Source organism: Palaemon carinicauda, chromosome 38, assembly GCF_036898095.1.
Source record: "Palaemon carinicauda isolate YSFRI2023 chromosome 38, ASM3689809v2, whole genome shotgun sequence".
Lineage (NCBI taxonomy): Eukaryota > Metazoa > Arthropoda > Malacostraca > Decapoda > Palaemonidae > Palaemon > Palaemon carinicauda.
Window position 1 is genome coordinate 38,052,832 of NC_090762.1, and position 13,169 is coordinate 38,066,000.

Genomic DNA, 13,169 nt, shown 5'->3' on the forward strand with positions numbered 1-13,169 from the left:
ACGATACACTAATTCTCTGGTACTCTTCCATCAGGACGCCATGGCTTGAGCCCAAAAAACGGATTTTGAGCGAAGCGAAAAATCTATTTTTGGGTGAGATAGCCATGGCGTCCTGATGGACCCACCCTGTCTGTTATCAGGTCCCGCCCTGCGCCGCTGTATCATGGTGATGAGCGAGCTCCAGACTTTCGGAATGAGGACGGACGTGACGTCATCAAAAGCAATGGCGTCCGTCTGTTTACATCGCGAGTACCGATATCGCCACATCTAGATTGGCTGCGGCTCAGCTCCCAGCCACTCCCTGTCCGCCATATTGAAGCGTTAACTCTGTATGGGGTGCAGATAGCTATGTGGCACGTTTATACATGCGTGTCCCCTGTTGATACACGATGTCTTAAGGGGAAACCCTTAGGATACTCGCTCCAGAAGTTAGAATTCTGTGATAACCTGTGGTTTAATTCTCTGGGAAAATCCTAGTAGTGATTACCCAAGGAAGCTACCAAAAAGGATCCTTCCATCAGGACGCCATGGCTATCTCACCCAAAAATAGATTTTTCGCTTCGCTCAAAATCCGTTTTCTCTCCTCTCTCTCCCTCCGTCTCTATCTCTCTCTCTCTTTCTCTCTTGATTTCGCACCTAAGAGAAGAGCCCAATTACATTTCGTCAAAAAAACATGTTAATTGACCAAAGGAAAAAACTGAAAGGTTTTTCAATTAAAAAGTTCCTTTAAAATAGAATTTAAAACATTTAAGCTTAGAAAGAATGAACAAAACGTCTGAATCGATTTACACTTTCTGCAAAGTGAAACCGTGATACACTCTCTCTCTATCGTAACGATAGAGCGCATGTTGAACGTCCTGAACGTCAACAACTGCATAGCATAAATAAACTAAACGTTAGTTCATCTTTGAAAACAGTACGAAGACTATTCAAAGAAATTCTATCATAAAATATTTCATTTAAAAAGTTTTAAATCCTTAGCTCTTTAAAAGCTATTTACGATATAAAGGGCTCAACGTTGATTAACTTCGGTTTCCAAGTTAGGACCGCCTACTCTCAGGAAAGGTCGCATATAAACAAAACATCAAAATTTATTTTTATATGTTTATAATAAATGGAAAGTAAATCGAAGAGGCCTAATAAAGGCGGAGAGATATAAAATATATAGAGGAAAATCTATAATTAATTTATAACGTGATAAGATAATTACTAAAAGCCTAAACACACTTTGTCTAAGGGAAGGGTCGGCCATTAAAAAGTGAAAGAAAGTCCATACTCTCTTTGTCACCATAATTAAATCTATCCAAAACGAGTTCAAGATTTAAGATGAAGATAAAACACCTGCATTGCGAAAGCTCAAACCAGAATATAGTACTTCACCAAAGATGATGGGAAAAACTCCAGGTTTCAACAGCGAGTAAAGTACGTCTTGTCGACACGTCGACAGAGAGAAAATTGAGTCTTTGTTTACATAAGAGCTGGGTATCTGGTCGACAGATGGCGCTGTTGGGCACACCCGCAACCTGTGTAGCGATCGCTGGCGAGTTTTTTCCGTAGAGTTTGTCTGTCGAGCAACAGAGTTGCAGCTATATATTCACCGGCTAAGTTAAATATTTAAAAATACAAATTACTTAAAATTTGGGATTTTTATTCATTTCTGATGCCAGGGATTATAATTTTCTCTTTATAAAACATTAAAAACCTTTAAAAATATGTGTACGTGTCTATTTATGGACGTGTGGTACGCATCAAGTGGGTCCCGTTATTTCTTAAGAGAAAAATTTATTCAGTTTACAAGCTTGCTTGTTAGACTTATCCAGGAGTAATTCTGGTGGTAGGGAAGCTCAAAACATTTCTAATGGGAACCATGACAACCTGGTCATTAAAAACCATACTGTACTTTAGTCATAAACCTTTATATCCAAATAGCTTATGCATTTTGAATATTTTTACTTTTAGCATTAAAAGCTCTTTGATACTGGTCTATAGCCATAAACCAATTTATCTCAATAGCTTGTGCACTTGGAATATTTTTACTTAAAGCATTAAAAACTCTTTGCATTGTATCTTGAGATACCTCTGATCTTGACCTGTTATAGTCACCTCTATTATTGCATATCTTTCCCCAATTACTTTGGATTCATTAAATTAGATAGACCTCGTTGTTGTGATCTGCATACTTTTTTTGAGGGGGGTGGGTGAGATTATAGCTTCTGTCGCATGACAAATTTTAGAGATATTTTGTATTTTAACTATACAAACCTGAATCCCTTACATTGGAAAAGATAACAGCAAAGCTGGAATACTGCAGCTAAAATTTTATAACAGAGTGTAGGTAGTTGGGTAGTGGTTACTGTCTTGGAGCAGGAGACCCCACTTCATCTTGCTCACTGTGTAGTCAGTTTGATTGCTGCAGCTGGGACTTTCTAAGGGGATGGTGGGAAAGTATGAGTAAAGGACTCAAGGTTTGTATAGTTAGGAAAAATATGGATTATCTTCAGATTCGTCCTTTGTTCCTTTACAAATCTAAACCTTCGTCTTTTACGTAGGAGACTCATCCTTAGGTGGGAGAATGTCTCCGTTCCAGCTTGCTTGAAAACTAATCTTGGAATTCCTAAACTTGAAGATAGTGAAAGCTTAGACTCCTTACACCTCGTGCACCAGTGTTGTGGCTGTACCAGCTGGTCCTTGGCCCTAAGCAATACTGTAAGGGACACTTGAGCCAAAAATCTGTTGTAACTCCAAGGCATATGATAATGGGTTTGTCTGTTTTGGACTAAATAAATTATGTATCATAATGGATTTGCTTGCTCAATTCATGTTGCATATATACTGTATAGTATTAGGTTTACCTGGTTAATACACACTCCCCCACGTAAGGAGTGTGGGGAATGAACTTTGAAGGAGAGTAGAGATATTACTTTTGTGAGGGATATTACTTTTGCTAGAAGGTAATAGTGTACTCCTGCCACACTCAAAGGACTCTGAGGAAAGAGCAGTGATCTCTTTCTTTCCTTCTCAAATGGACACTGCTTCTGAGGGAGAAGAGCATACAGCAGCCTTATAACCTAAAGAAGCAAGAAAGGAGCCTGAGAGCTCCCTGGGTATTAGTTTGAGTGTACCCAAAAGACTTATTCTGAAAAATCCATCTTTGACTTCTTCCACTTCTTGGCAAACTCAGCCCTTTGCACTGGAGGCTATTTGCTATACACAGAGCGGGGGATTCATGTGAATAGTAATGACTTCTGCCGCACCAACTACAAATTTCATGGGGGTCGACTTCAGGCTTGCTCATGTACTGGCCACAGCCCTTGCTGTGTTTGCTGGAACATAGCCGGATGTCTGACTGAGGAGCCGACATAATTAATAGCCATCCAATCACACAATCTGAAAAAAAAGATCAATTAGAAATTTCTAACTAGAGCACCTGAAAGTAGTTCTGTTCTCTTCGGTGGCCAAAGTCAAAGTGAATGTGAGCACTACTTTTCGGGTGGAATGGGCTTCCCCGCCACCAAACAGCCAGTGGTTTACTTAGTTAAAAGCATAAATGGTGTTTCCAGCATTAACGAAGTCATTCTCCTATTAAAGGTAGGTCTGCGTTATGTATACAGTATTAAGAAATATGCATACGGAAGGTATTTTTTGCTCCTATACCGATGTAATACTATTAGAATAATTTAAATTTGTATAATCATATATTGAGATTTGCTAGAATAGAATTACTTGTAAACCAAAGGTACTACTGTATACTGAAATTTTTAACAGATAAGGTTACTTGCCAGGAAAGTTTTTAAACAAATATTTACAAATATAATTGGGCTTGCATGAGATTTTTTTTTATAGAAATGTTTTCTCCTAATGGTAATATAGCTCTTAAAAATATTATCACTATTATTTCCTTAAACACATTCATAGATAATTGCAATGCAGCTGACTCTTTATCGTAGTCTCTCAACATCTTTCTCAACTTTTATCATCATCTCAGTATGCTTAGTTTGTAGACTATTCATTTCTTATGAAATGGAAAAGGCTTTTCAGCCTTATTAACATTCCATCTTAATTTCTCAATTACTTTTGAGTTGGACATATGAACGGTGGCTTTTTTATCACCTCGTTAATTTATTTTAAGGAGTGCGACAATGTTATTTTTGGGATTACTTCAAACTCTAGACCTTTTAGTATCTTGATCGATTTCTTTCATTTGAAAAGTATTTGAAAGATAATCTTTACAAAAAATAAGAAATAGGAAACTTTTATATTTAACATTTTTTTGTATATTATTTTATCAAGTATATTTTTCTTGTTTGGAAAATATTCTAGGTTATGTTTTGACTATCATATTACTTTCTTACATTTGCATTGCAGGATTTGTGTAACAAAGTTGATGCAACAACGTCAGATGAAATCTGGCTAGAAAGTGGACGTTCTGTACCAGAAAGTGATATTGTCACTGCAAAGAGAATTGGCATAGAATCTGCTGGTCATGAATGGGCCAACAAACCCTTACGTTATTACATATTCAAAAATAAACACGTCAGTGTAAAGGACAAAAAGGCTGAAGCCAGTTATTGCAACTAAAAGCTATTACAACTACAGTGCAGTGCTGTTTTATAAGTGGATGGCAAATTGTAAGTATTGTGAATTATAACATTTTATGTAGATTTTATAGATTAATTTACTTATTCTTTTAGCTGGTGTTTCCTACATTTTTATTAAACTCTTTGGATCAGATTGTTAGTTTCTAATGTTCACTTCCTAACATCTAACAGCAGAAAACAGTACAGTAGTACCTCAGTTTACAAGTAACTTTGAATATGAGCATACAAATTCCAATCGGTTTACAAACATTGCATTGATCTGCAAGGAAAAGTTTCATGTCGTATGGCAATTTTTTTGTTGATAAGTACTAAAGCGACTAGCACCAAATTAGCACAGTGTTTATGTGATATTTACCCCAATTTAAAAAAAAGGTAAGAGCAGTTGTCTCTACGTAAGTTCCTCATCAAAACTGAACGTGTGTAAGAAAACCAAGTGTCCGCCTCCATCCCCCATACTCCTCAAAAGTTAGGTGCAAGTCAATTTGTTAATTATTTCTGTTTTTTATTAATCTATAATTTTCATTCATTTCTGATATCACAGGTTATAAATTGGTCAACACCTTTATAAATGAGTGAATATGTGTATTATGGATGTGTGAAATAAATCAAGTGAATTTAATTTATTTCTTATTACTGTATAAATATTATTTTAGAAATTGAGCATTTTACTGTGGGTTGCGAGCGTGTTCCCAGAGTGAATTAAACTTGTATACCTAAGAACTACTGTTTACAAAGCAGAGTGATTCCATCTCATTTACTCGCGAGTAGCTAACCCTCACTGGGTTACCACCATACTGGTGGTTAATATCAGTTATTGTGGAAAATATTGGTTATAAACATTTCAAGAAGCATATGTCAGTGGTTAATATCAGTTATTGTGGAAAATATTGGTTATAAACTTTTCAAGAAGCATGTTTAGACATATGCTTCTTGAAAAGTTTATAACCAATATTTTCCACAATAACTGATATTAACCACTGACATATGCTTCTTGAAATTTTATAACCAATATTTTCCACAATAACTGATATTAACCACCAGTATGGTGGTAACCCAGTGAGGGTTAGCTACTCGCGAGTAAACGAGATGGAGTCACTCTGCTTTGTAAACAGTAGTTCCTAGGTATACAAGTTTAATTCACTCTGGGAACACGCTCGCAACCCACAGTAAAATGCTCAAATTCTAAAATAATATTTATACAGTAATAAGAAATAAATTAAATTCACTTGATTTATTTCACACATCCATAATACACATTCATTCATTTATAAAGGTGTTGACCAATTTATAACCTGTGATATCAGAAATGAATGAAAATTAATGATTAATAAAAGATAGAAATAATTAATGTATTGACTCGCACCCAACTTTCGAGGTGGGAATGGAGGCGGACACTTGGTTTTTTTACACACGTTCAGTTTTGACAAGGAACTTGCGTAGAGACAACTACTCTTACCTTTTTTTAAATTAGGGTAAATATCACATGAACACCATGCTGATTTGGTGCTAGTTGCTTTAGTACTTATCAACCTAAAAATGCCATACGATGTGAAACTCTTCCTTGCAGATCAATGCAATGCTTGTAAACCGATTGGAATTCGTATGCTTATATTTAATGTTACTTGTAAACTGGGGTATTACTGTTCTGTTTTCTGCTGTTTGATGTTAGGAAGTAGAACTTAGATAAGTGTGGAAATCTGTAATTTTAAGAAACTTTCAGATAATTTTAAATGAGTTCCTAGAGAACATATGTACCTGAATATATCTAACATAATTCATTTAATCTACAGGACATGTGTACCTGTATACATTATATCGACATCATATATTTCAAAATAATTTTGAGCTGAATTGAGAATATATAAGCCATGTTAAAAAATACCTACAAGAAGGTACACCTGAATACCTCGATGGTGGATAGGGAAAATTTCGGTGCTATTATAGTATGCTATCTACCGTCAAATTTCTATTTCTGGGTCGACCTGTGACGTCCGGCGAAAAGTCCTTCTTTGTACTTTTTCTGATATAAATCTTCCAAATATACCAGAGAAAATTAAAAGCATGGAATGCAGAGGTTACAACCCTCGCGCGAGCACCTTGTTGGTGTCGTATATCTAAAAAGGGCGTTTGTAAAACACTATTCACAGGCTGTCTTCCATTTAGATAATCCCTTCATCAAAGGGGGAGGGCCGTGACAGGCCCTAGAGAATACAGTTGGGATACCCTACCGACACCTACCACTCGCGCTCACCAGGTCATCCTTCTGTTTTGGACTTGACCGCAAAGTTGATAAGTTTTTTGCCCAGTGTTTTTCGAAGTGATTGTCGTTAATTCAACATGACTGACGTTGATACTTCACCCTTACCAATGTTAAGTACCATAGTTTGTTTTGGCAGCTTTTGACAGTACCGGGCATTTGTTCTGTTTCCAATATGGTGGTTTTTAGTTTTGGAAGCGATTGTCCGGCCGAGGTATCGGCAGCCATTTTGTGTTATGTTCGCTTCGGTAAATATTCTAGTTAATTTTGCCCATCTGGTACTCTGTCATCTAGGTTATATCACTCATGTTTTATGGCCTTTTAGTGTTATCATTAATTTTTACTATGGTATTTATTTGCTTGCAAGTCCAATTTGGACCTACGAAGAATAGAGATTTAAAGAATAGCGAATTAAAGTTTAGCGATTTAGTCTGTTAGTTTGTACTCGCCTCAGAGGCTTCGATTTAGACTATATCCATGTTTATTTGTTACGTTGTCGTTATTCTTCGTTCTTGGTTATTACTAAGAAAAGCAATCAATTTTATTAATGTTCTTGTTTTATTGTGTGATGTTAGTTTTTTTTTTTTTTATTATGTAACCTTGAGAGCGAAAACAGAGACTGCTCGTTCCCTGTTCTACAGATATGAGTTATCCCTTCTCTCGTTTTCTTTGTTAGCTCGAGTAAGAGAGGTGAATTTCCCGTTCTCCGTTTTTATACGATCACGAGTTATTCAGGCCTCCTCTTAGTATCAGAGTTGATGATAGTACGTTTAATATTATAAACGTTTTTATTGATGTGGTTACTGTTAATATAGCTAACACTATTAATAGGTACGTTAGTGTATGAGTCATTAATTGGGGTCGTTTTATACCGACACCCTTAGCTCCGTGAGTTATGCTTAGCTCCGCCTTGAGTTATGCTCCGCTATATGGATACTCATTGGGTGAGAACTAGTTAACGTTCAGGAGCAGATTTTTGGAGTGCAACGGTGAAATCCGGCACTCGGACTCCGGCTGAAGCCTTTTACACACGAACCTTTGTCATGTTTGATCATAATTACACCGTTACGGCCGGCTTCACGGGAGATAACACAATCATTCATTGAGGTTAATGTTATCGTACCGGGAACGGTCACGATATCACGGTGACGGGCCTTTGCTACCGGATCTCCGGTACAAACAGAGATCAAGCAGACGGCCAGAACCGGAGTTAACAATGTGATACCGATGAAGACTTCACAGTTTCATTATTACGGTCCCTTTTTCATCGAATCTCCGGCTTCACTGGAGATAACACAAACATTCAGTATTAGAGAATGTTATCGTACCGCTGAGGATCACGTTTTCACGATGACGGACCTTTGTCACTAGTTCTCCGTTACAAACAGAGATCAATCAGACGATCAGAATCAGGGTATGAACCCTTTTTCATGAATAATCACAATATCGTTATTACGATCCTTTTCATCGAATCTCCGGCTTAACCGGATATCGTACAGGCGATCAGCATTGAGGTTAATATTAGTTTTCCTCTGGTGTTCACGTTGTCACTATGACGGACCTTTGTACCGGGGATTGTTACCGGAGCTCCGGTACAGACAGAGATCACTCAGACCACGGGTGGCCAATCTCTTGTTTTTGCTGTAAAGGAAAGGATTTAACATGAATACAAAGTAAACTGTACTTACTTTAATGACACTTTGAATTTGCGTTGGTAATATTCATTAGTTATTCTTGAAAGTCCAAATAAAAATATATGAACATAACTATGCCTATATTTATGCATATATTTAATTCTAACTAGGTATAAATATGGATAAATATCCATACAACATCGTGTTCAAATAGAAATAAATTGATTATGCCTATATTTATGCATTTTCAATTCTAACTATGCCTAAATATGAATAAATATCCATACAACATAGTGTTCAAATAGAAATAAATTGATTGTGCTTATATTTGTGCATATTCAATTCTAACTATACCTAAATATGAATAAATATTCATACAACATCGTGTTCAAATAGAAATAAATTGATTATGCCTATATTTATGCATATTCAATTCTAACTATGCCTAAATATGAATAAATATCCATACAACATAGTGTTCAAATAGAAATAAGTTTCCACTCAGTACTGGGAACCAAACGTTGGCCCCTTCTAATGAAGGGCCGGGTCGAGACTAACCATGCCATGAGAGGCTATCTACTGTTCCTTGAAACTCTGGTCAGTGAACAGATGAATCAATAGAATACTAATAGCCAGTAAATAATGTTAGACCCGGTTCTGAACGTCTGAGTCAGGGGTGGCCAACCTGTGGCGGATGCGCCAACAGTGTCACATTTCATGAATACAAGTGTCGAACTATACCCCAAAAGATAGTACATTAAATGATTTTTCTTTAAAATTGATTTTTATGAGTTATACAGCTGATCCCAGCCTGTGAATAGGATCACTAACCAAAGTTCAAGGAACATCCAGACTTATGTCCCCTTTCTTTTACAGAAGGTTCGCCTACATGGTTCCCGTCAGGATGATGATGAATCTCTCTGGCCTGCAAGAGAGGCTCTCCGCCCTTGGTTATCAAGGTTGGGAAGAAATGCTCCATCTAGAGGTCCCTATCTCCTCAGAGTGTCCTCTCTAAGGTTGGACGACGACCCCATGGACGGGCAGGTAGGTGGGGATGAATTTTGAGCCTTCAGCTTTGCAATTACCTATGTCACCGACCTAGGACCCTTAATGGATCCTGATGTTCATGTTACCCTGCATAAACCGTGACTGCTAAAAGCAACACATTCTAGGGAAAACCAAGGGGCTATGACGGAGCTCAAAAGTATGGTAGTGAGTCGGATCCGTTCAGGAACTCAGAAGTTTCCCCCTACAGCCCCAGGCATATCGAAGTAACCTCCTTCGATAAAAACAACGCATAGAGATTTGCCTTACATGTTCCATATATAGATGGTACCATAAATCTGGATGGCATAGACGTCCTCCCTCTGGGGGACCTAGAATTTACTCCCAGGTACTAGAATTCCCGTTCAACGGATTCGTTCGATTGAAAGAGATTGCCTTGGTTAGGTTAGACAAGGTACCGAAGGTAACAGTATTATTTCCTAAAGGGCAGGCCCGATCTGTCTGGACCAGGATGTTGTCAGTCTGGGGGGTGCGATAATTCCAAGATCTGCCCTTCCAATTCGACCTACACGTTTGATGGTCTGATCGGGTTAGTTGTGGGAAATACGTTCTGTCTGAGGCCTCTATCAGACAGGAATCGATAGTCGGTTACCCACTCGTCATCACAGCCTCCCTCTGATTCGACGTCTATGCATCCAAATCCCCCTCATCAGGTGGTCTACCTCACTGATTCACCAGGTACACAGCCCAACCCCGTTGGGATGTTTTACCTGCATACAGCCCTAGATCCGAACCCTCAGGCTCCTCTCGTGGACACCAGAGAGGAAGCTACAGGAGTAGAAGACAGTCTCGCCATCGAGACGGACCTAGAAAAAAGGGGGCTCGGAGAAGGAAAGTACCTAGATTCACCCCCTCACAACGCGGTGGTCCCGGTAGGGGGTAGACTTTACCACTTTTGAGACCATTGGACCTTCGGTCTGTGGGCTCATAGCATAATCTCTAAAGGTTTGAGGTGAAAATGGCCACAAGGTCCTCCTCCTCCACCAGTGACCTTCTCCCAGAAATCCACTTCCATCCTGGAAGAGTACACCACAGGGTTACTCAAGAAGAAGCAATCAAACGGGATCGATCACTGAAGTTCCAAAGCCACCTGTTCACAATTCCGAAAAGGCTTGGCGGCATTGAGAGTGGACCTGGACTTGTCAAGCTAAACTCTTACATTCTCTGCGACAAGTTCCGGATGTTGACTATCTCTCAGGTACGGACCTTACTTCCCCGTAGGACCGTCACCACCTCTGTCGATCTTACCGACGACTATTATCTTGCGCCTTTAGCTCGAAACTTCTCTTCTTATCTGGGTTTCCGCCTAAGCAGGAAAGCCTTTGTGTTCAAGACATGCCCTTTGGCCTCAACATTGATCCCAGGATATTCACGAAACTGGGAGAGAGAGTGTTAGAACAACTCAGGAACCAAGAGATACAGATCATTGCTTATCTGGCCGGTTGGCTCATTTGGGCCCGGCCGGTCATAGAAGGCAACAGAGCTACGAAGGAATTATTTCAATTTCTCGACAACCTGTGATTTCGGGTCAATCTCCAAAAAATCTCGCCTGCAACCATCAGTCCGCTTAGAATGGTTAGCCATTCAGTGGGACCTTTCGAAGCACACGTTGTCTCTCCCTTCCAAAAGGTAAGAGGAATAGTTTCCAAGATCAAAAAATTTTCTCAAACACAAACAGGTGTCTGAAGAGCCTTAGAAAGTATCCTCGGACTTTTCCAATTCACTTCAGTAACAGATCTAATAAAAGCCAAACTCAAAGACAGCAATCGAGTTTGGAGAAAGAGAGCTACAGTACCTATAAGAGACATGGTCTCGAAGGTCCCCTCTGTCTTGAAAATGAGACTACGCCCATGGTCCGAACCGAAGGACCTCTCCAAATCGGTTCCTCTACAATTCCCACCTCCACAAGTGACATTCCATACAGCCGCGTCTCTAAGTGGATGGGGGGGATTACTCCGAACATCAGATGTTTCAGGTTCTTGGTCACTCTCCATGAAACAGTCCCATATCATTGTTCTCAAAGCCATGGCAGTGTTCTTGACCCTGAAGAGAGACTCTCCTCCGAGGTCGACCCACATCAGAGTAGTGTCAGACAGCACAGACGCAGTACACTACGTCAACAGGGGAGGATCCAAGTCACCCAACCTGAATCAGATCCTGGTCACTATCTTCAACTGGGCAACAGAAGAGAACTGGTTCCTGTCAGCACCTCACCTAGCGGGAGGCCAGAATGTGAGAGCGGACTCACTATCCAGGACGGATCCACTGGAGTCAGAATGGTCTCTAGACATAATTTCATTCCGGTGGATACTCAGGCTCGTTCCAGGCCTCCAGGTAGATCTATTCGCAACTCAGATGCATCACTAACTTCCTTGTTATGTGACCCCAACCCTGGACCCTCGGGCTTATGCCATGGACGCATTACCCCGGGATTGGAACCATTAGAAGAAGATTTCCCTATCTCCCCCAGGGAATCTTCTAAAAACTTTTACACAAACTACGCTCCTTCCGGGGCGCAGTGGCTTTAGTACCACCTCACTGGCCAAGAACAGTTGGTTTCCTCTCCTCCTCGAGTTGAAACTCAGTCCCATCCGGATCCCGTTCCTCAAACTGACCCGAGTATCCAAACTCACTGTGTCAGATTACTCAAGGATAGCCAAAACTCTAACTTTGTGGACTACAGGAAGTTGGCAGCTCGTAGAGATGCGAACATTGAACCGGAAACGATCTCTTCATCGAATGGGACAAAAAAGGGACTCGACAATTCGCCAATATGATTCGGCCGTTAACAACTAGTAGGTCCCCTAAGAGTGCAGACCATACTCGTATGTCCCCGCATTTAGCCATCTCTTTCTTGAGGTTCCTATTTGACAAAGGCCTAACAGTTAGCACTTTAACCACCATCAAGTCAGCTTTGAAGAAGATCTACCTTGTTGGGTTCAACATTAACCTAGCTGATTCCTATTTCTCATCAACCCCAAAAACATGTGCTAGGCTTCGACCTTCGGTTCGGCCACAAAAGGACTCTTGGTCTCTGAACGGTGTTCTCAAACTTGCGATGGACACGGACAATGAATCCTGCTCTTATATCACTCTTCTTAGGAAAACTTTATTTCTAACGGCTATGGCCTCAGGTGATGGAACATCAGAACTAGCAGCTCTCACGAAACCCGGAAAACATAGATTTCCTCCCTTCAGCCGAAGTACTCCTTTTCCAGACAAAGCTTCCCTAGCTAAAAAATTTTTCTCCGTGTACAGTCACACTCTCAAGCCCCTTTTTAGCTAGAACTGCCACCCGCTCGTCTGGCCCCTTGGTTATCAGGGAACAAGGAGGTACTATTTCCATTCACGGTATCAGGCAACAAATCCTCTACTTCATTAAACATACTGATCCGGAATCATTTCCCCAGGCTCATGATATACGGACAGTAAATGCCTCCAACAATGACTTCCAGAACAGGGACTTTGATGATTTTAAAAAATATACGGGTTGGAAATCCTCTATGGTTGTCAAACGCCAATATCTAAAGATCTTACAGGCCCTTAAATACCCGACGATGGCAGAGGGGAGCCTTATCTCTCCCCATTAATCTCCTCTTCTTCCTTTCTTCCATC

The 13,169-nt window shown here is 39.8% G+C and overlaps 1 protein-coding gene across 1 annotated transcript in view; it reads left to right on the plus strand.

The window, feature by feature from the left end:
- LOC137630563 (uncharacterized) overlaps positions 1–13,169 on the plus strand; it is a 196,618-nt gene that overhangs the window by 143,795 nt on the left and 39,654 nt on the right. Inside the window, exon 5 of the mRNA XM_068362097.1 lies at positions 4,366–4,628. Coding sequence (XP_068218198.1) covers positions 4,366–4,578 — 213 coding nt within the window. The 3' untranslated portion in view covers positions 4,579–4,628. The remainder of the gene's footprint in view (positions 1–4,365; positions 4,629–13,169) is intronic.